Here is a 25,513-nt window from a genome sequence, read left to right on the forward strand (position 1 = left end):
GATCATTTTTGGAGGTGGCTACAAATAATGGCTTACTGGCAATCGATTGAATTTTACAGTACATAAATCCAACGCAATGTGCTTTATCACTCCATATTTTCATATCTAACTCAGGGGTATAAAAGAAGATAAAGTAAAATTCAAAATTTACACTGTAGACATAAATTAATCTCAATACTGTGAATGGAATCACATGCCACTTAAGACAGCTATCTCCCAATAACTGAAGTTCTCATTCCCTCATCTTGCACGTTTTCTCCTCCTCCTCCTCCTCCAGTCCATATCTTCAGATGAAAATCACTCAAAATGATAGTTGTGCTTGTACACATAAGGCCTGTGCAGCTCAATCCTCTTCAGATGATTCTGGGCTATAGCAAAATTCAACCACATATTCTGTCCTGTTAATCTCTATCTCACAACAAACAGCCTTCATACTGTGGCCTCTATTCTAAATGGAGATAATCCTTCAGCAATACTCCCCATCCTACCCACCTTTGTAAATATATGGTACCCATCACATTCTATTCCTATAAGGACAGATAAACTCATTCATTAACCAGGTCTCACTAATTGCAATAACCTTTGGTCCTATATCATAACCATGCTAAAAATTCATTGCTTTATTCTCAGTGCTTTTGACACTAGTGAACATGCTTGATAAACAACTACCAGATTGATGCATACCAAAGTAATTCTTAAAATCCATTTTTTATTTTAAATCATTCTCACATACAAGAGGCTGCAAAGCGCTTGTATGGGACAGAGCTTGCCCATAATAAATGCTGTGTATAAGTTGATGTCAAGAACAAGGAATCTGTTGATATTCTTTCTAAAAAGCTGGAGGTGTCCTTAGGGAATATTTTATGAGGACAACTGTGTCAGAGAAGATTGACAGAAAGAAATAGGAATGGAAGTGGCAGATTCAGTGAGTCAGTAGTTGTGTGTTAACCTTTTAACTACTGAGATACTAAATAACCAGTATGACCCTCCTTGCTGAGTTACTTTCACAATTATAAAATATTTTATAATAATATGAATAGTTACTATAATGTATTACAACTTTTGCACTGTTTTCTTGTATAAATTGAAGTCACTGAACAAAACAATTATATAGGAATTTTATTTTCAAGTTAGGGATGTCCAAAATTTATCTTGAAATTTATTTGTTTATTCCATGTCAAATAATTTCACACACAACTTCAAGTTAGAAACACCTCACCAAAAATACTTCAATACTTTAGTAGTGTGCGGTAATTTTGAAAGCAGGGGTGTACACATAAAGCTATGCATTTGGTATGTTAATATTTGGTGGATTTTTATATTGAGGAGATTATTCATTGATATTATCTTAATATTAATCCTATCATAGAGATGATCTCTGTTTCTAACAATTATTTTTTTTTAATTTCCGAGTGTACCTATATATTATTATATGCACAAGGGTTCACTCAATTGGTGCAATGATCTTAACTCTTTCTTTCCGAATCCAAATAATCACTGACTCAAGACCAAAATACAAAATAAACACATTTAATAAAACAAAAACAATATATATACACTTCAAACAACTTTACATAACTAACTACAAATTAATTGGATCCAAGCCCTTTTAAAAATAAACTTACACTTAAGACTAGACTAAACACTTTGTTTGCACAACGACAAAATGTTCATAGCCAGTTTCGCTGTCTGTTAAGGCCCTTTTCCAAAGATATATGACTTTATTCTTCATTTTCATAGAATCCTTTCTCATCACTCATGTAGCACACATTAATTCTTCCGAACTTAATTCCATCTCTTTTCTTCAGTAGAAATAATAGTCAGATCTGGCGTCCTTAATACAGATGAGACTTCCTAATCAGAGTTTTCTCGAACATTCCTTTAGAACGTAAATAGCAAATTCTTCTTTTATTCACTAAATGCTTATTGGCAGTCTTAAATCTTCCAATAAAAAAAACTTAGTTCTACGATTCCCTTTTCGGAATCTACTATTAATCTTTCAATTAGTGTTTCCTCTAATATTCCGTTTAAAACATATAGCAATATTTTCCTTTTATTCATCAATACTTATTCCACTTTGAAACTTAATAGTTCCACGATTCCTTTTTCGGAATATACTATTAATTTTCTTACGACTGTCACTTATAAAACTTAAGTTCCTTCCGAACCTAAATGTCTGCCGGCCTGTGTTCTAAATTCCTTCCGAACACTCTCTTGTTTACAGCCATTACTCAGATACCGAATGCTTTCCTTGTCAGCTGTCAATCACATATCAAACCTCTCGGCGAGCATGCGCACTCCGTGGCAAGCGAGAAACTAAGTACTGTATAATGGCTGACACGATGTCTCCATTAGCGACAAGAGAATGTCCTCATAAAACACAAAACTTAATATTTTCAATTATAATAAAATTCCTGTAAGTAATACAAATATCAAATCCAGTAAGTACGTCAATTTTTTAACTTCTTTACTTATCACTTTTGACAAAACAATTTCCATAACGGGCACATTGCAAGTGCCGACAATGCGTGTTATGAAAACAAAAATAATAAACATTTTAAAAACAATTCGTAAAAATATTCAGAATTTTAATTATGATTATTTTTACAGGTACACACATACCGGCTCTCTTTTCTTTTTCTTTGCCCCAATGTGGTATTTGAACACACATGACAATACCTAGTGGGATTTGCTTTCTTGGATGTGGGTGGCACAGGTATTAGGAAATGCCTTTCCCTCAGTCTGAGGGGTTCGTCACCCTGTGATGGTCATCCAGATGTAGTGGTCGGTCTTGGCATGTGGAACTTTTGAAAAATTTCTCTGATGAGAGTCAACTGAAAATTAGCATGTGTGATATTTTCATCAGTATGTACATTATACAAAATATGTGAATTGAGAACAGTAAGATCCAAGAGATGGAAAAAGAATTTTCTATACCATTTGAAGGCCTTTCGCACACATTCAAGAGAACTGACCACCATGTCTGTCCTGTCCATAGCCCCCATATTCCTATTATAATCCATGACACATTCAGGTTTCATTATTGGTGTATTTGTTGTCCTATCAACTTTCCCTGATTGTTTCATAGAGTCTGTGGGAAGTGTGGTCAACATACAAACTTCTTGTTTATCAATCCATTTTACTACCATCATATTATCTGTGTGTCTGGATTCTACCTGTCCTTTGTCTAATTTTTTGTTAAGTTTCGGCAACCCTTTGCTGTTTTTCCTAACAGTTCCACATGCACTGGTACCATTTTAATGTAGCCAGTCATACAGAAGAGGGTCAGAATACCAATTGTCTAACCACAACGTGTGCCCTTTCTGCAAATACTTTGCCACTAGAAATCCCAAATTCACGTTCTGGAATAATGTCTGTAGTTGCCCCTGTGTACACTACAAAATCTAACACATATCCAGTCTCACAGTCACACAACACATAAAACTTTGATCCCGAATCTATGTCTTTTCGAAGGAATGTACCGTTTGAACTGGAGGCAACCCTTGAACAGTACTAAGCTCTCATCAATACATATATTTTGAAAAGGGGTAAATACTTCACTGTAGGTGTTTTTCTCAGATGATCGATAATTGGTTGTAGTTTGTGTAGTCTTTGTCCAGGAACCTGAATTTCATTGTCATTGAAACGTAAAATACGTAAAAGTAAAAGGAATCTGTCCCTGGACTTGTAGTCTGTGAAATGTGGAGTAGCTATGAGGGGATACTTGGACCAATATTCTGCTATTGTTAGTTTTTTTACCCTTGCCATAAGCATTATGATTCCAAAAAAATATATAATTCCTCTGGGGTAGTATTTTTCCATTTTTGCAAATGTGATTGGAGTGATGGTGGTAGTTTCTGAGTCAAAAATACATAATATTTATTAGTTTCGTCAGCAATATGTTGCATTATATGAAGGGGGAAAAAATAGTTTGAAAAAAACCAAAAACAGTTGAACCATCATCTATAATTGCTGAAATACCTGAATTATCGTTATTGAAGTGGTGACCTGTTGGACGAAAATTTGTATCGCGCCATTGAAACAATGAAGTGTCAGTATGATTTCTTTTTCACGGATGCACTGGTGCTGGTGGTTCGTTATCTGAACTTTTACTATCTTCACTATTTTCCAAAAAATAAATATCATCATTGTCACTGAAATCTGATAAATCGGAAGGTAAAGTTTCTAATACTTCTACTAATTCTGCCTCAGTAAGAGAATGCTGCTGTCTGCTTGTCGAAGCCATTTTTATTAACCCTGGAATCACCACATCACATGATCACCTGGCTCCTATTGTCAAGGACAGCTCTGATAACATTGTGCATCGTCTCACAATTTTTTACGAAGATAGCGCCACAAAGCAGACAGAAACTTGAAAATTAGTTCCTTCCAATCCTAAGAGATGGCACTATAAGCCCACTCAATTCAAATGTTTTCACAAACTAAATTAAATGAGTATTACACATTGAAAGTTCAGAGAGTTAACTCGACAGTGGCAGTTAAAGGGCTAAGGCTTAAGTGTTGAGAGGACATGTTGGAGGTTTAATGGAATATTGATAGCACTAAGAAAGAATTAAAAACTAATATTAATACTTCCAGTACTTCTTCTCAATCATTGAAACATCTTCAGGGAGGACAAATAACATTTGTAACACAAACACACACACACAAAGGTAACACAATACTCAATGAAACATGTTGCTTCAATGACTAAAGTCTTACCTAGGTGGTGTGCCCTCTATGGACATTTGTAGGCAGCCTATATTACTGTTATGGGAAGTTTTTTTTGTTTAAATTTGGTTGATTTCTGAGTGCTGCTGCATCCAAAACTAGTTTTTCCAATATTACCAATATATCTGTAAAATTTAAAGTTAGATTTTAAAACTAGGTTTTAAAATGGGTAGTTTTTAATATAGGAAATGGTGAAATCAGTGAGCTGGGTAAGCGAGTTTGCCAGCTGTTTTAACAATTTGTAGCATGGAGCATTAGCGAGTTTTGGTAAACCATGTATCCAGTATGTGGGTAGGGGGGAGGGGAGAATCAAAGAGCTTGAGGTTTTTTTGTGATGTCAGGGAGAGGAAGATACTTTTTAAGTAGGCTTTTTTTTTTAATATTTTAACCTGCATTTTGATGGGATCATAGTCTAGGATCATGACTGAAAATCCACAAACCCAATTCCACAAAGCAGTCACTGATGCTACATGCTGCAAATTGTCAAAACAGCTGGCAAACCCTTTTACTCAACTCACTGATCTTATAACATCCTATATAAAAAAAACTCTACCCATTTTAAAACCTCAATTGAAAATCTAACTTTAAATAATACAGATATATTGGTAAGCTTTGATATCACCTCACTATTCACCAATATTTCCTTGAATGACACTTTAACACTATTAAAAGCACTTTTCCTTCTGATATCGTAGATCTCTTTTCCTTTGCCATCAGTTCTGGTTATTTTTCTTGGAGGAAGAAAATTTACAAACAGATAGAGGGAACTACTATGGGTCTCCCCTCTCACCCTCACTTGCCAATTTTTACATTGAAAAATGTCAAAAATGAGTTATAAACATACCCAACCCCCTTTCAAACCTAATCTAGCTAAGATATGTAGATGATGTATTCTCTATATGGCCTCATAGCCCAAACACGTTACACTCCTTCCTCTGTCACCTCAATAGTTTACATCCAAGAATCCAGTTTAAGATGGAAAAGGAAAATAACAATAATTTGCCCTTCCTAGACACCTTAGTAACATGCCTTCCAAAAGGTAACCTCTCCTTCACTGTATCCAGAAAACCCATTCACACAGGCATATACATTCAAACTTTCCCACCGCCTCTCCCAACAATATGGCATCATTAAAACTAACTAATAAAGCCTATAATCTTTGTTCCAGTGGAACCTCTCTTTTAACAGAACTCAATATACACAACACCTTCCTATCCAATGGCTACAGTGCTTAAAGAATTTTAAAAAAATAATCACTTCTTTCCCCAATCCTTGGCCATCCCTTCAGAATGATTTAAGAAATGACATCACCATCCCCTACATCAGGGTACATCAGAAAAAATAGCCAAGTCTTTAAAAATGTACAACCTCTACACAGCTTTTAAGCCTCACCAGAATTCTACCAAAGCTCAGCTTCCTTCTCTCTCAATGTCTGGAGTATATAAAGCACCCTGTTCCTGCAAGTTGGCTTACTTTGAATAGATAGGTAGACCAGCCACCATCATTTAGATAAACACAAAACTTGCATACACAATCACAATTATGGTCAATCTGGTCTTGCAGACCATGTATTACATATTACTCACAGGATCTTCTGGAAGAAAACCACCATGCTCCATCACAGCAAATTTAAAAAACACCATTTTTGGAATCTGCAGTGACACTAAGAAATCAACCAAATTTAAGCAAATATATGAGTGCAAAAAACTCCCCAAAATTTGATTAACATGGATCGTCAGAGGCCAGGAATTCACAATTTACATCCTAGGATGCCTACAAATCCCACTCCATAGAGGGTGCACCACCTAGACAGGACTTTAAAGTAACCATAATGTGTTTCATTAAGTACTGTGTTGCCTTTCTGTGTGTGTGTCTGTTATGTGTTATTTGTACTCCCTAAAGATGTCTCAGTGACAGATGAAATACTGTAAGCATTAAAATTGGTTTTTAATGCTTTCTTAGCGCTATCTATACTCCATTAAACAGCCCACATGAAATCAGTAGTTCCACTATAAAAGGATGCTGGGCAGCTATTGCTTGTGTTACTGTAAGTTTAGCAGAAATTGAGAGTAGTATGAAGGATTGGCACTGTTCAGCTCTGCTGAATAGTGCCAATATCCGTAGAAGAGAATCTTAGAAACAGTTAAAAACTCTAAAATTCTACTTCTGCCTTAATGGAAGTTTTTCATGAATTGCATTGGAAGAATAGAGCAGTTTAACTGAAAAAAATTGATTCATTTGTGTTCTGCTAATGACATATTTCTCTTGGCTGAAGATTTTTAAATAAAATTAAGAGAGTTAGCTCAAGTGTCCAGTGAAGTTGGATTGAATGACAATTTAAAAAAGAATTATACTCAGAGATGAAGTAGAGCGAGAACAGATTCATATGTTTATCTGGGACAAATCATAATAATCAAAGAGGGCAGAGAAAGAAGGATACCAATTAGGCAGATCATTTTGGTGAATAGATTATTATGTGACACCTCCAGGGAGTCCAAAGACTCATTGAGGGAGAGTGTGCCAACAGTATCGGACGATTGAACCCCATCCAACTACTAACTGTGCTCAAACTTGCTTAACCATTAATAGCAGAGACACTACCAATCAACCAACCTTTGCTGGCACTAGATAAAGGCATAATTACAGGTAAAACACTGGCTGAAAGCTTGAAGAGGAAAGCAGCAAAACCAGGAATTTAACTCAAAATATGGTTCACAAAGTAAAAGTTACCTGAGAGGAATGGAATTGATGCTACAAGATATAAGAACACAAGATGATCCTAATTATTAACAGAAGCGAGGAGTTGTGGATAACAGTAAGCAAAGAGAAAGACCAAGGAGATGGCAAGAAACTGTTAGGATTGCTAGAACAACAGATGAGAAAAGCTGAAAAGAGAACAGAATGGAAATTTGAAGGAAATCTTTGTCAGCAGTAAACTCATCTAGTGGGAGGGGGAGATAAAAGAAGAAACTGGATGAAATGCAACATCTTTTGTAAAAAAGGATGCAAAATCTTTTTGAAAGAGAATGCTATTGAAATGATGTCATTATAGGATCTTGAGTGTTAGGATGAGAACTGTCAAAGGGAAGTGAAAGGAAGGGAAGAAGAACTAAGGTTTTTTTTGTGTGTGAAAAAAAAAAAGATGACTGTGTTTTGGTGCCATGGAAGGTGATGTCCCCCCCCCCCCCCCATTGCAGGATGGTATGAGATCAATGTTTAAGGGCAGCAATAGTAGATAATTTTGAAGCTTGAGATATTTGAACAAAACAAGGTTTGTCATATGAGTGGGATGAGTGGAGTGTGCAGTCATTAGAAAAATCTGTGAATAGGGTTTTGTAGCTCATCATTTATCTATATGAGGAAAGAGGGGTGGGGAATATAACGATAAAAAAAAAAAAAAAAACCTGCATTAATCAGAAAAATTTGATGAGTGGAGAGTGAAGTCATTAGCAAATCTGTGAACAGGATTTGAGGTCAACAAAAGCACAATGTTTATGTATATGAGGAAGTGGTTGGGGAATATAATAGTGCTATGAAAAACACCTGAATTAATAAGAAAAATTTGAAGAAAGCATCCTCCACAATTACACTTAGAAAATGTCTTAGAGAAAACTGACAATCCAATTTCAAAGGAGAAAAGCAGACTAATGGCAATTTTCTGAGAAGCACTAAAGTCAAAGTCTATCAAATGCCATGAAAATGTAAAGTGTAACAGCACAGTTCTCCAAAACTTTGGATAGCATATGCCAGAGGTGGGTAATGTAGTTGAGGAAATCTGCTCTGGATGGTGACTGGCAAAATCCATGTTGGTGGTCAATGATTAGCTCACAATTTTTCAGGTGTGCCTAGGAATATGACTGCTGATGATGACTTTCTCCATTACTTAAGACAACATCGAGATGAGAGCAATAGGTTGATAGTTTGATGGTGGACACATCACCTTTTTTGAAATTGGTTGTATACTAACATGCTTCCAAGCTCTGTGGCAGATTCCAGATGAGTATAATATAGTGCAAAGATGATAATGAATAGGTGTTAGTTCAGGAGCACATCTCTTGGCCACAACTGGTAGAATATTATCAGGATCAGAAGCCTTTTTGGTGCCTAGATTGTTCAAGATTCTGCCATCCTTCTGGCAGAAGGTCACACAAGAAACATGCAATGCAAAAGGTTTTCAAAAGGTTTCCACAATACAAAATTGTGGAAACCTTTTGGAAAAAGTGTATTTCTGAGGTTTGATGGCTCATAACACCACTTTTTTTTTTAGTAATACCGTAAAATTATATATCAGTGGAAAGATAATTTAATCAAGAATGTAATGCAATTACTTTTATGAAGGATTTTTTATTAGAACAGCAGTTATAAAGAAGAAAAGTGAAACATGTAGAAAGAATGAGATATACAAAAATTCTCACAATGTGAGTTAATACTTAGTTGGATAACCTTTAGCGTTAATTACGGCCTTACAATGCCTTCCCATGGAGTGAACCAAGTTTTTTTGTTCTGCAGCTGTTATAATGCGAAAAACCAAGATTGAATTATTGCTTCTATTAATTGGGTTTTATTGGTGGGTTGCTTCTGACTAACAAGTTTCTTTAGTCGGCTTCATAGATTTCGATTGAGTTAAAGTCTGGGCTATTCCCAGGCCATTCCAGCAGTGGAATAGGATTATCCTGAAACCACTTTTTGCACACATCAGCAACATGACATGGAGCTGAATCCTGCTGAAATATAAATACTTCATTATCTTGGAAAAGATCACGTGCGGAAGGCTTCATTTTGGGCTCAAGTATTTCTTTTATGTATTTTTGGGCATTTATATTCACATTAATCATGCAAATTCTGCCCACACTTTTTGATGTCATACAACCCCAGATCATAACACTAAGTGGGTGTTTCATTTCACGGTTAATGCAATCAGGATGCAAATCTTCTCCGATTCTTCTCCTTACGTATTTTATGCCATCGCTACCAAACAGGGAGATTTTGGTCTCATCACTCCAAATAACACTGTCCCATTGTTCTGCTGTCCAGTTAACATGAGTTTTAGCCCAGATAAAAATGGCTTTTTTTCGTGAAATTCTAGCATTTAGACCAAATTCCTGCAGTCTGCGCCGAACAGGCATTGCACTCAACTTTGCATTGTATTGCGCCATTTCATCTTGTATACACCCAGATGATTTTCTTCTGTCACGTAGGCACAGTCTCTCAATTCTGCTATCATCATTTGCTGTTGTGCACCTTTTCCTACCTTTACCAGTCTGGTTTTGTAGTGACTGAATCTCCTTATACCTCTTCAAAAATACCACCCTTGATTAAGTTTCCACCAATTTTTCTCCTAATTTCTTCATAACTGTAGCCTTGTTCACTTAAAAGTACTATTTTACATCGCTTTCTGGGTGACCAGTGAACTCTTTGCGCCATTTCTTTCATTTTATTACATTTTAAAAACCTGCTAAATGAAAGAACACAAAAAAAAAAAACAACCAACTTGATAGCAATCACATAACACACTAACAAATGTCCTCCTCTCAGCTCCAATACATAACATCAATAGCTGAGTCCAAAGGGTCAAAGCTGTATAACTGAGAGGAGACCTCCACATAGCCTTTAAAGGAATGCGGAGAACCGACCAGGGCTTCTGACCTAATGTCCAATCCTCACCTTCTCGTGGTGCACCCTGTTGGGTATCTACTTTGATACTGAACGAACGAGGATGGGCTGGCAATTTGGGATTTAGCCGACCAAATTGTATTCTTATTGGTTAAACCAAAATAAAAAATGATGGTACAACATGACAAAATTTCATGCCGGCTGGGGCGTCGCCCGGTTAAACAAGGCCCCCGTTGTTTTCGCCAGGGAACCAGGGCGAACAGCGAAAAGTCAGCTACTGGAACAAATCTGAAAACAAACCCCAACTCAACATCACCAGAGTTAAAGATCGGTACTATCAATGCAAGAAGCCTGAATGGCAAAGAAATGGAGCTAGCTGAGGAATTAGATAAGTACCAGATCGACATAATAGGGGTGACTGAAACAAAAAAGACCAAAACTGGTGAGATCTTTCTGAGCAATAAATACAAAATGTTATATTCAGGCAATGACAATCAAGGAAAAGAAGGAGTAGCCATAGTATTCAACACAAAATACGAGGCTAATCTTCTTGAATGGCAGTCAGTCTCAAGTAGAGTAATGTGGGCAAATATGAGAATGGGGAACTGGACAATGAGACTTATTTGTGCCTATGGTCCCACAGAAGGTTCTACTAAGGTAGAAGTGGAGGAATTTTTTGAGGCTTTAGAAAAAGCAACTGACACAATGAAAAAGGAATACTTGGTCCTTGTTGGGGATCTAAATAGTAGAGTAGGAAATGATTGTGAGACATACAAAAATATTTTGGGAAAATTTGGAGAAAAGAGCAAAGCTAATAATAATGGCAAATATCTGTTGGATTTCTGCTCAGAACATGGACTGGTTATTACTAACACCATGTTCCAACATAAAAATGTGCACAAATTCACATGGAGAGAAGAGGCTAGGAATAAGAAAAGTCTCATTGACTATGTTATTGTTGATAGTGATGTTTTCTCCCTGGTGCAGGACACCAGAGTGTACAGAGGATTTGAAATTGGAAGTGATCACTATTTAGTCTTGAGCAGGATAAAATTGAATTTCATATTGAAAAGAATAACATGTAAGAAAGTTTTAAAGCGAATAAAAGTTGAGCAGCTCTCAGATGTGAACTGTAGACTAAAATACAGAAATATTATTGAAAAGAAAATGAAAGAGTTTGAGAACAGGAATCAAGCCTTGGAGATTCAGTGGCAAACTCTGAAGGAAACATTGATTGATTCTGCCAGAGAGGCATGTGGTGAGGTTGTGTGCAAGGATAAAAAAAATCAGAACTCCCTGGTGGACACAGGAAGTTAAAGAGGCAGTGAAGGAAAAGAAGAAAGCATATCAAAAGTTCCTGGCAAATAAGTCAGCTTTTACTCTTACAGAATACAGAGACAAATGTAAGAAAGCTAAACAGTGTGTAAAACTAGCTAAACAAGTCATGGGAGGACTTTGGCAAGAATATAGAAAATAAATATCATGAAGGTGGCAAAATATTCTGGAGGTTGTTGAAGAAGCTTAGGAATGGAGGAAAGAGTGCTGTAAAAGGAATTAGAGATGATAAAGGTGAAATGAAAACAGGAGAAAAAGATATCCTTGAAGTATGGAGTAATTACTTTGAAAAACTGCTAAATGAAACAAGTAGTGATGACAGCACAGTGATAAAAAACACTGACCAGGCATGCAGTCAGGAATACATATCCATATTTGAAGTAGAAAAAGCCATCAAAGGCTTGAAATGTGGAAAGGCAGCAGGAGTAGATGATATTCGACCAGAAATGCTGAAGTATGGTGGTATAAGAGTCTTACAGGGGCTGCACTGCATAGTTCAGAAAGCCTGGACAGAGGGACGAATTCCCGATGATTGGAGTAGAGCTCTCATAGTACCCATATATAAAAAGGGAAATAAAACTGAATGTGAGAATTACAGAGGTATTTCCCTACTGAGTGTTCCTGGCAAGATCTATGCAAGTATACTTGAGAAACGGTTGAGAAGAATTGTGGAAGAAAAGCTTGGTGAAGAACAAGCTGGATTCAGGCCAAATAGAGGCTGTCAGGATCAGATCTTCACTTTACGACAAATAGTCGAGAAAGCATGGGAATATAACAAAGATCTGTATTTAAGTTTTGTCGATTTGGAAAAGGCATATGACAAGGTGCCAAGAGAGAAGCTATTCAATACGCTGCAGTTATATGGTGTCAATGGGGCATTATATCAAGCAATACTTAGTCTTTATTTGAGTTGTGAGTCAGCAGTTAGAATTGAAGGAAGTACAGGAAGATGGTTTAATGTTAAATCTGGTGTGAGACAAGGATGTACATTATCCCCTCTGTTATTCATTATCTATATGGATCACATTATGAAGGAATGTGGTATTAAACCTGATATCAAAATTGGAGATGTTAATGTCAGCTCTTTGCTTTATGCGGATGATGTTATACTTCTAAATAAATCCGCTACAAGTCTGCAAGATTCTCTGACTAAATTGAATAGCTGTTGTAATAGATATGGTATGAAGGTCAGCAATAAAAAGACAAAGACAATGAAAATAGGCAGAATCATTGAAAATGTCAACTGTGTTGTGAATGGAGAACCTGTGGAACAAGTAAAACATTTCAGCTACTTAGGCACAATTTTTACTGAAGATGGTAAACTAAATATAGAAATAGACAACAGAATCAGCAAAGCTGGTATCGTGGGAAGTCAATTGAATAAATTCATATGGAATAAGAAAGAAATTAGTCGGAACACTAAATTAGCTGTATACAAGACTGTGTTCAAACCAATTTTAACTTATGGATCTGAGAGCTGGGTCAGAAGTAAAACACTTGACCAAAGACTAGAGACCGCAGATATGAGAGTCCTGAGAAAGATTAGAGGTGTGAACAGATGGCATCAATGGCAATATCATATTAAAAATGAGGATATTAGGAAAGAACTTGACATTGTCAGCATCCAGGAATGCGTTAGCAGAGCTAATCTCAGATGGTATGGTCACTTAAATAGAATGGGAGAGGAAAGATTAGCAAAACAAGTGTTCTCTGCCAGGTTGGCAGGAAAACGACCCAGAGGAAGACCAAGATATAGGTGGATTGATACGGTACAAAGTGCCTTAGACGATAGAAATATAAGATCTGATAATGTTGGAGTCTTGACAAGTAACAGACTGATTTGGAGGAAAATTGTAGATAGGAAGTTAGTGATGATGTAATTTTTTCATGTAGTACTGTCATATCCTGTACACCCCTTGAGGGTACATGGCAGGAATTTGATGATGATGATGATGATGAACTGTGACCTTATTGGCTCATTGCCAAAACACGATGACACCTGATTGGCTCTCTAAACACTCCTACTCATTGGCCACATTCAAATGAAGGAAAGCTACTTCATATCAACCTAAGCAATTTGTGCTTCTTTTTTCTGGTTATTTGGCTATAACTTTTCATAGAATACAGATAACTGAACAAACCTTGTTGCATTACATTATTCATTAAATTATCTTTCCACTGATATATAATTTTATGGTATTACAAAACACAAAAAAAGTGGTGGTATGAGGCATGAAACCTCAAAAATACACTTTTTCCAAAAGGTTTCCACAATTTTGGCCACTAGTGTAGGTAAAGGAATGAACTGCTTTGATCATTTATGCAAGAGGTAGATGAGAAGAATGAATAACAGGAGATGAGCTTTATCTTTAGATGCATTTGCAATACACCATCTAGGTCAGGCCTGCACAAGTTGATTGTCTTCCAAGGCCAAACCCAACTTGGACCACCTGACCAAGGGCCAGATCACTTCGGACCTAGAATCTTAGACTAGTCCACTGCAGCTAAACTTAAATAAATTTGTTAGTAGGTCTACAGTAAATACTAATTAATATGCATATTTAAATTTTTTAGAGAGTTTCAATTAAAATTATAATCAAAATTGTTTACAAACAGATATAGCTGCAAAATTTCTCAATAAAAACCACTTAAACATAAACAGAAAGTTTACTAATAATTTCACTGAGAATATCACACTTATTCTCAGTGAAATATCACAATGTGACACATTGCATTTCTTCGTTGCCACTATTTTATCAAAGTTTGGTGTCATGTTTGAAGTGGCTATTCTTAGTATGGCCTCTAAATTGATATATCTTAAAGATGAACGCTTTTGGTTTTGTTCAAGTTCATGACCAAAAATGTTTGTTCACAAGTATATGTGCTCCCAAACATACAAAATACCTAGTAGGCAGTATCCAACAAACTTTTAAATTTATCCTGATCCAGAATAGAATGAAACTCTTGTAAAGTACTCTCCCTACTTGACCCGATAGTTTTCAGAACACTGGAGATCAATAATTTCCATCTGGAGTTCGACAGGTAGATTTCCTGCTTCGACAGAAAATGGATCCTCAATCACTTTTATGCAGACTTTGTCTTCATTACTCAATGGCATTCTTTTCTGAAACTCCTCACTTAGAAGTGATATGTGCTTCTTATATTTTCCACCCACCATTGAATGATAGATATTCTGATGGAATATTCTGTCGACAAGTTAAGAAATGTGACATATCCCCCTTAGCAAGTTGATTTTGAAACAAACTTAATTTCATTTTGAATGCCTTTATAAGAGACATTAACTGAAAAACAAACTTATATTTTCCTTGAAGCTGTAAGTTAAGGTCATTCAAGTGACCCAAAATGTCACAGAAGAAAAATAAATATTGATTCCATTCTTCATCCATTATTTCTGGGAATTTTTCCATATCTTCTTGAGATTCCAAAAATTCAACTAGTTCATTTTTTAGAGCAACAAAACTTTACTGCAGCTCAACTAATGTACATCAGTGTGGTATGGTAGATCCCCATACTCAGCATCATTTTCTTCTAGAAACGGCCGAAACATTCTGTGTTTCAAACCACGAGCTCGAATATAGTTGACCAGAGCAAATACTACTTTAATCACATGATCAAACTGCAAAACCTTTGAACATAACACTGCTGATGAATTAGGCAGTGAAATTTTGTTGATGGTTTACCTGCACACTGTTCAATAAATGTTACAGCACCAACATTTTTTCCACACATAGATGGGGTGCCATCAGTGCAAACTGCTACTAAATTCTTGAAATTTAAGGATAGTTTTTCAGTTATACACATCTTTACATTTTCTCTGATATCCTTTCCTGTTGTTCTTCCTTCCATTGAAAACAAACCAGCAAGCTCCTCTGTCACCTCAAAATTCTTATTAATGCCTCTTACATATATTAAAAGCTGTGCAGTATCTTTCACATCAGTACTTTTATCCACAGCAAGCGAATAATAGACAAATTCACTAGCCGATTTTTGCAGATTATCTTTAAGATCCTTGGCAATATCAGCCACCCTGCACTGAACAGTCATACGGGACAAACTGATATTTTCAAAATTATTTTTCTTATCAGGACACAATTCGGAAACGGCAATTATCAGACACTTTTTTTTATCAACTCTCCCTCAGTAAATGATTTGCCGGCACAAACTATTTCTTGCGATATTTTTAAGCTTACCTCTGTGGCAACTTCGTTTGCAGATGTCACTTTTTTAAAGGCTTGTTGCTCACCGCTAAAGACTTTCAATAATTTTGCTGCTGCTTTTATTTGCTTTTCACTTGCATCCAACTTGCCAAGGTTAGGATGTTTCGATTCAAAATGACCTCTCAGATTATACTCTTTCGGCACAGCGATAGATTCCCGGAAAACAATGCACACTATTTTGTCCTTAAACAACATAAAAAAATATTTATTTGTCCACTCAGTGTTAAATGCTCGATGTTCTGAATCTATTTTACGCTTTTTACTTAAGCTCGTTGTGTCGAGATTGACAATATTAATTACAAAAAAACTAATGATGAAAAACTCACAATAATGCAGGTTATGATAACAGTTATGTAATGTATTGCTCCGGCTACAACCAACCACTACACTGCCAAAGCCAGTCAAGGCATGGCCAACTTTGTGTAATACGATTCGTTCTTGTTCGTAGACATCAAGTCGTTATCACGGAGCTGTAACTTTGAATTTCCCCACAGCGACACTAGCACTAACAAAACCTCGAAGCGATTGTAATAATTTGTTATTAAATATGACAGTGGGAATAACTTCAAATGCAATTTATTGTTGAGTTGAAAGAAACATGACGTTAATCGCATGAAAGTAAACATGCAGATTCTTAGTAAAAATTTAATTCAACGCTGGAAAAAAATCATTTAATTTCACATCCCCCCGTATGATTAAATAATTCAATCAGGCAGATGGGGGGAAGGGGGGGGGGCAAAATAAATAGCATTGTGGGCTGCATGTTGTGCAGGCCTGATCTAGGTGAAGAAGATGTGGTGGTAGCAGTGTGTGCGTGGGGGGGGGGGGGGGGGAAGGAACAGAACAGAAGTTGCACCCAACAACTTTTGGGAAGGACCAACAGGCATGACTACCATTGGCACAGGCAATGAGTTTTCTACATTTAGCCTTTCAAATTCAGACTTAGTCATATTAATGATGGTTTTACAAATGTCAGGCTTCAGTGTATGTTGTGAATGAAACTAAAGTTTGTCCCAAGCCACTTATAAGTTTTGACTGATCTGGCCAGTGGCGGATTACCCATTAAGGCAATGAGGCACGTGCCTAGGGCCCTTGAGCTTTAGGGGGCCCCATGCCAAGACATTTTCCTATAGTGTTTTAAAATAGATTAATGTTTTCAGTAAACATCATAAAAATCTTGATTATTTTAAATGAAAATTTTTTCAAAACAATTATTACGTTTTAATACGTATTTTGAACAGTGCGCACTATCTACGCTTTAAATAACGCCGAAATACCAATGTCGGCACTAGTTGTCAAGCTTCGTATTTTGAACAGCGCATGCTATCTACGCTTTAAATAAAACCACATTACCAATGTTGGCGCACGCCACTGTTAACAGCTTCGAAGTCACGAAAACTGATTGCATTGCCGAGATAGGAAGTTTCACCTGGTTGCTCCTTAATTTCATTTGTTATTGAATCGTGTAAGAGTGAGGTGTTAGTTTCAAAAATAACGTTTTAGTGTGACTTTTCATGTTTTCATTATTTGAGTAGTGCAAGTAAAAAAAAATTTGTAAAATTGTAAAAAAAAAATTTTGAATTAATTTAAAAAAAAAAAAAAAAAAAAAAAAAATTATAAAAAGTTTTATTTATCATCCTTTAACCCTTTAACAGGCAGAAAATTCCAGAAGTTCAAAAAATTCGAAAGCACAAAATTTCATTTATTTGCAACCTAACTTTTATTTTATTTTTTATTCTTTTTTTTATTATTTTTTTGGGGGCCCCCAAATATAATTTGCCTAGGGGCCCCAACTATCCTTAATCCACCATTGGATCTGGCACACACGTTTTGGAAAACTGTGGCTTGGATAATGGGTGGAAGTCTTAAACAGAGTGGGAAATGAAGACCCTCAACACTTCAATATGCATAATTTCTGTAACCAACTCAACCCATGTACTTGAATCTGGAGAACATAAACAATATTCTCACTATGCAAATGAGAAGTATCTGAAATATTCTGAAACATGTACTTGAATCTGGGGAACAGAAACAATATTTTCACCATGAAAAGGAGAAGTCTCTGAAATATTCTCAGTGGTGCTGCTGGATTGTCAAAGGACATAAGGTTGTGAATGGCTGAAGTGAGGGCATTTCACTAGCAGTGAAACTTGGATGATTGTTATCCAAACTACCAAGAGGAGCAGTACACTTTGGGTGTACCTGGAAAGGGAGCAGGATTATCAGGAATTCTAAATGAGAGATGAACAACTTGCTTTAAGACACTGATTATGCCAAATACCTCAACTTATCTTCCAGCTTAGTTAGTAGAATTGGGAAAAGTGAGACAACTGGTTGGGCATTAAAGTCACCAAGAAAGATGAGTTTGTTGTTAGGATAGATGAATTGCAGAAAATCAAGCTTCAAGATGAAGAAGCAAAAGAGGTCAGAATGATTTTCAAAATTGGGATGGGGCAGGAGTAGAGACAGCAGATGAATGATTCGCAATGAGATAAGAAAATCTTAAGCTGCAGAAGGCAGAAAGGAATTCAAGATTAAGCATTCTCTGGAAAAGGATAATGAAGCACACATAAACATAGACATCATCCTTGTGATGGAAAGAGTTACAGAAGGAGTGGACAATTAAGATGGGTTGTGGTTGTGGCAATAATTTGGAGTTTGGGAAGAAACAAGAGATCAGGTTTGGATGTTCTGCAGGTGATGGTACACATTATTTAAATTGGTATTTCTACTATGAATGTTGATGAAGTGAAGGTAAAAGTTGTTTGAGTTTCAGTTTTTTAGGATCATGTTAGTATTTCAGAGATGAAAAGAAAAAAAAGAGCAGAAGAACAATGCCCCTGAAGAGAGGCAATTAGTACCACTATATGACCTCTCTCCAGGCACAATCTGGCAGCAAGATTATGATCAAGAATCCTCTGAAACATGATACTAACAAGTTCAGTTCCAGCCTGCAGAAATGCCTTTATTGTTGTTACACTGAAGATGGAAGAGGTTCTAGATTTCTACAATGTTTTGCATGCCTTGAAGGTATCACTCACACTGCAAGTTAGAAGATTCAAGAAGGACACAAACCAGAACCCCTGCTCTGAGGACAAAACATAGCAACAGATATTTGTCCTCCAGTAAGCAAGGTGGTGGTTCCACCAGGCAATAGAGGTTATTCACCATCTGGATTCATTGAGATAAGCAGCCTGATTCCTCAACCAAATTCCTTACCTTAAATGCAATCATTACTTTTTTCTTCCCTGACAAAGCTGCTCTCACCATTCTCATAGTTATCCTTTTCGTACTATTCCCTCTCTCTCTCTCTCACACACACACACACACACACCTCAGTTTCTCATCTTAGTGCATGCGTCCATCCGAAGTTTCATGTAGACATCTACAATATCAATTTTGACTGTATTCACTGTTTAATCTTGTATAATCTGGAAATATGTGGCATTTTCTGTTATGTGGCAAGCTCTCCTAACTAACATGGATAATATAAAGCTTAATTTTGCTCATAACTGTCTGCATGCTTCATTCCTTATCTCAAATGCAATCATTACTTTTTTCTTCCCTGACAAAGCTGCTCTCACCATTTTCATAGTTATCCGTTTCGTACTATTCCCTCTCTCTCTCTCTCACACACACACACATCTCAATTTCTCACCTTAGTGCATGCGTCCATCCGAAGTTTCATGTAGACATCTACAATATCAATTTTGACTGTATTCACTGTTTAATCTTGTATAATCTGGAAATATGTGGCATTTTCTGTTATGTGGCAAGCTATCCTAACTAACATGGATAATATAAGGCTTAATTTTTGCACATAACTGTCTGCATGCTTCATCATTCCATGATGAAAAAATGAAGCATGCAGATAGTTGTATAGATATATATACATGGATTTGCAGATTTGCAGCCTACTGTTTGTGATTTTCTTTAGAATATCTAAAATTAGGAAGTTATCTTTTTCTAATTTCATCATGATCTGTACTGTCTTATGTCAGGAATGTAGGTTCGATCTGTCAAGGTTTTCCATATTCAAAACATGAGGTCTTTATTTTTCACTTGGTTAGACTATAATAAATTTAGTTTAAGGATTAAACTAAATTTATTATGAAGTCTACATGATACCAACTGTGCTCGTAAAGTAAGTTACTTAATTCAAATAACTACAATATAAGTTTTATAAGGGCAGGTGTCAGAAAGAAACCTATTTTAAGCAGAATTCTGTTTTATAAAAGAAACGAGAGAAAAAAAAAGACTGTGGCACACTTTGTATTGCTATGTAAGATTTGCTTGAACACAAATAATATTAGATATTAGCTATTAATTAGATGAATACAATAAATAATAGCAAAATATTATTAGAAAAAATGGCTTGGTAATTATTATACAAAGCACGTTCCTCAAAACATTTTACTGGCTTGATGGATGAGTGAATAGGTTGTTAGAATCTCAACAGCGATTATGGTTCTTTGTAAATCTTTTGGCAGTAGATGAATTTCAGTGTTTGATGTGAGACTGCCATCCTGCTTAAAAGAGGCTAAAAGCATGAAAAATGCTATACATTTCTAGAGCAGATGTTCTGGATTACCTTACTCTTAATCCACCCACAGTACTAATATATAATGGGTTACAATCTTTCATGAGTGAGATTCACATAAAAATATACTGATTGGAAGGCTAGAGAGAATGAATAAATACAAAACATAAATATCAAGATACAAGGCTTATCCCTCTTTATAATAAGTTAAGTTTAGACTCTAGAACAATAATATTATCAGGTTTATTACCTTTTTCGACTTTCTGAGTTGTTACTGGCCTGAAAAGCTGGTTAAGTTCATCTATCTCTTTTTTTTTATCATCCTTTTTAGGTTTGTCTCCTACTTTGGTTTGTTCAGCCTGGAATCCAAAAAAGGATTAAAAATACTTTCAAAAATAAAACTGTGTGATATTACTCAAAATTCAGTTCTTTTATAAGTACTAGCAAAGTGAAGTTGCTAGTATTACTAGAATGGCAAAGTGAAACTTCTGGGCATCAATGAAAACATCATCCATTTTTTAAAACTTACTTTTCAGAAACTACAACCAATACCATAGGTGGCTTGACACAGTTATCAGTATGATATAAACTGTTTGTTTTTAAGCACCATATACATATGATACATCATATGCCAATCATAATATCTACCAGCTTCCCTTTTGCATTAGGCTCAATGACCCATGTCGACAAAGCTTGCTACCTGCTTACTGATCATAAGGCAGCCGGTTAATTCTATCTGCATTTGTCTGCTGTCAGTGAATGCCGTGTTTTTCTGGTAGTTTACTTGTTTGCAGGATAAAAAAAAACAATAGTTTCTGGGAGGAGTCTAATAAAGTTGCATCCTAGACAGATTCAAACCCACTTGCCAACCAAGGGGAAATATTAGCGAAACTGATTGAACTATAGGGGCTCTCCGACCATAACAGTTAATTGCATAATGATAATTTTCATAGAAAACAAAAGTCGCAAATTGTTTTTATTAGAAATTTGTCCAGTGAACTGCCTAGAGCTTTTGCAAAGTCAAGCTAACTCGAATTTCATATCTTCTTATTCATTTGGTAACAGTTAATCAGTCATGTTTTCTAAAAATATTTTTCTTTACTTTCATTTACCCATTCATAATAGATTAAAGATGCGAAGAAATAATAGTACTGTTTTATCCTTGATCCAAGTGTAAGCAAACAAAATTTGCAAGTGAAGTATCTTCACAACTAGGTTACTTGGATATAGAGACCGATGACTTCACATTAATTACCGTAGTATCCCATGACTTCACCTTGGTATCCCATAATGCAACATCCTTTCAGGTGCATATATTGCTATGCATTATGGCAGAGTCACTATCCAGACTGAGAAGAATTTCCAAGGCTGAAGTGATGCAGAAGTCACATATTTCCCACATAAAAGTAGTGAAAAGGTGCAACACCTTATTATTCAAATACTTTGGATTTGATGGATTAAAGATAGTTGTTGAGATAGTATATAGAAAATATATGATTTCTGTTACTTCAACCTTAGCATCTTTTATGGGTCTGGTTCATACTGATGAGATCCATGGTCTGCAGGGGGGGGGGTGCATTCAGGGTGTGCGGTGCACACTCACGGAATAGCAATATCACCAATATTATATTTTTGCATTTATTCCTGTTAAAGATTCCCCTAATTGTTTTCTGCTTCACATGATTCCTAACATTAAACACAATAGACTAATGCTTCATGAAGTGGACACTGATGCATAAACATCATTCACCAAATACACAAATACTGAAATTATTTTCTTTGGAGACTTCATTGTCTATAACTCAATTTGGCTTTTCCTCATTGTTTTGTAAATGTTGTTATTACCTCTCATGAATTGCATATCATAAGTGATGCATGCCATCATAAATGATGGTATGCATCATTTATGTTTGTATTGAAGCCCTGGATGTCAGTGAAATGGACATGAAAGTACTTTTCATTTGATGGCATTTTGGTGCTATTTTGGCTTTTCGGTTTTTTTTTTTATTTTTATTTTTCTGTACTATAAGTGATTTTACTTGACAAACTACAAAAAAAAACCAAAAAAGCCAAAATAGCGCCAAAGTGCCATCTAATGAAAAGCACTTCATGTCCATTTCACTGCCATCCAGCGCATCAATACAAACATAAATGATGCATACCACCACTTTCAGGCAGCACTTGGATATCAAAATCTTGATCTGATTTTATTCATAACCAAATCCCATCTGGCATCCTCCACTACTACAGTCCCCTTATAAGAAGTTTTTTCATTTGGTTATAAAGTGTATTATACTTGAAGAAATTATATTCTTGTTTTAATCCTCACCCATGCGTAAGTAACCACAGTTTGTGTGAGTATCTTCACAACAAATCTACTTATAGACAGCCTCTATATATGCACATCAATTACCAAGGCATCCCAACAAGGCAAAGCATGCATCCTTTCAGACATGCATATAATATGCATTATGGAAAGGGTCACTATACAAACTGGTTTTTGACTTGAATTGAAGTTTCATTAGTGGAAGCCAGACCGAGGAAGGTACTAGGGTTGAATCAATGTGGAAGTCATACATTTCCCATACATAGAAAATGACTTCCTGCATTGATTCAACTATATGAAGTAGACAATCTCTAATATATATATAAGCAGCTTGTTGTGAACATACTTCACACACACACAAACTGTATGTTATACTTGAAGCAAGAACATGACTTCTAGTCATCTATAATATACAGTCCACCTCATCTATCTCAAAAAAGGAAGATGATGCCGTCTGTAAAAAGTAATGTGTGTTTTTAGTTAAATCAGATATTAACCTGACATCCTCGTTAATTCATAAATGTTTACATGTAAACGTGCTTTAAAAAAAACACTAAAATGTTAAAATAGATTTTAAAACATTGCCAAAAATTGATTGTTCAAATTTTATTCATTTGCAATTTATTCACAATTAAACATTTGTCTAATCCTTATTTTTAAAATATTTCAAAATATTTATTTCTAAGTATAAATTCTATGGCTTCTTCAATTTATTTTATTTTTTTTTTAAACCAAACAGCAAGTTCTGTCTGATTTAGGAAATACATTGAGAGGGACATCTAGAAAATAGAAAGATCTGTATTGCTGAAAATTTCAGTGATAAATTGAAACTTTATTAGTGGAATTTAAATAAGGATATTTAATTTTTTTAATAATGCTAAAGAAATTGTTTGCTAATATGTTTATTTGGGTTATTGTTTGGCATCCCCACAAACAGTTGGATTGCAAGGTGTTCCATGTATTCATATAAAGTAAAAAAAAAAAAAGGTGTGAGATTAAACTTTTTTTTTTTAAAGGTGTACCACTGATTCATCACAATTTTTATCCTGTTCATTAAATGAAAAAAAAAAAAAAAATATATATATATACACATATATATCACACCTCAGACACAATTTAAAATCATCAGCAGAATAGGCCTTTCGAAATCATTAATTATCCCATTTATATGATTCTGATTAATTCCTAAACACATTTTTTTTTTTAAATATTAAGACCATACATGAGAGGTTGGTTGATCAACCTATAGTACATTAGTACTGTGTATACCGCATCATTAGCAATTAATCAGAAATTAGGGCACGTGGGAACCCAAAAGAAAACTGCTTTTTTTTCTTTATATATATATATCATCATCATCATCAAATTCCTGCCATGCACCCTCAAGGGGTGTACAGGATATGATAGTACTACATGAAAAAAATGACATCATTATTAACCTCCTATTTACAATTTTCCTCCAAATCAGTCTGTTACTTGTCAAGACTCCAACATTATTAGATCTTATATTTCTATCGTCTAAGGCACTTTGTATCGTATCAATCCACCTATATCTTGGTCTTCCTCTGGGTCGTTTTGCTGCTAACCTGGCAGAGAACACTTGTTTTGCTAATCTTTCCTCGCCCATTCTGTTTAAGTGACCATGCCACCTGAGATTAGCTCTGCTAATGCATTCCTGGATGCTGACAATGTCAAGTTCTTTCCTAATATCCTCGTTTTTAATATGATATTGCCATTGATACCATCTGTTCATGCCTATAATCTTTCCCAGGACTCTCATATCTACGGTCTCTAGTCTTTGGTCAAGTGTTTTACTTCTGACCCAGCTCTCAGATCCATAAGTTAAAACTGGTTTGAACACTGTCTTGTATACAGATAATTTAGTGTTTCGACTAATTTCTCTCTTATTCCATATGAATTTATTCAATTGACTTCCCACCATACCAGCTTTGCTGATTCTGTTGTCTATTTCTACGTTTAATTTACCATTTTCAGGTAAATTAATTGTAGGTTCTCCATTCACAACACAGTTGACATTTTCAATGATTCTGCCTATTTTCATTGTCTTTGTCTTTATATTGCTGATCTTCATACCATATCTATTACAACAGCTATTCAATTTAGTCAGAGAATCTTGCAGACTTGTAGCGGATTTATTTAGAAGTATAAGATCTTCCGCATAAAGCAAAGAGCTGACATTAACATCACCAATTTTGATATCATGTTTAATACCACTTTCCTTCATACTGTGATCCATATAGATAATGAATAACAAAGAGGAAAATGTACATCCTTGTCTCACACCAGATTTAACATTAAACCATCTTCCAGTACTTCCTTCAATTCTAACTGCTGACTTACAACTCAAATAAAGACAAAGTATTGCTTGATATAATGTCCCATTGACACCATATAACTGCAGCATATGGAATAGCTTCTCTCTTGGCACCTTGTCATATGCCTTTTCCAAATCAACAAAACTTAAATACAGATTTTTGTTATTTTCCCATGCTTTCTCGACTATTTGTCGTAAATAATAATAATAATAGATTTAGTTTAATCCTTTATCCCAGTGAGAGCAAACAAAGTTTGCGCCTGAAAATATCTTCAGGACTAAATATAGTGTTGTACTATCTTATCCAGTAAGTAGTGCAACACCAAGGCAACTCGTGGCAAAGGTGGAGCAAGCTACCAGGCACTTCTAACCCAGTATCTCCCATAATGCAAAAC

At 35.5% G+C, this 25,513-nt stretch overlaps 1 protein-coding gene across 1 annotated transcript in view; it reads right to left on the bottom strand.

Moving 5' to 3' along the window:
- Window positions 1–25,513, bottom strand: part of LOC150104988 (zinc finger CCCH domain-containing protein 15) — a 179,097-nt gene that overhangs the window by 117,037 nt on the left and 36,547 nt on the right. Inside the window, exon 3 of the mRNA XM_090396091.1 lies at window positions 20,708–20,816. Within this exon, the coding sequence (XP_090252217.1) occupies window positions 20,708–20,816 (109 nt within the window). The remainder of the gene's footprint in view (window positions 1–20,707; window positions 20,817–25,513) is intronic.

The sequence above is a fragment of the Typopeltis vanoorti genome, chromosome 7 (genome assembly GCF_054136105.1).
Source record: "Typopeltis vanoorti isolate ZY-2024b chromosome 7, IOZ_Tvanoo_1.0, whole genome shotgun sequence".
Classification (NCBI taxonomy): domain Eukaryota; kingdom Metazoa; phylum Arthropoda; class Arachnida; order Uropygi; family Thelyphonidae; genus Typopeltis; species Typopeltis vanoorti.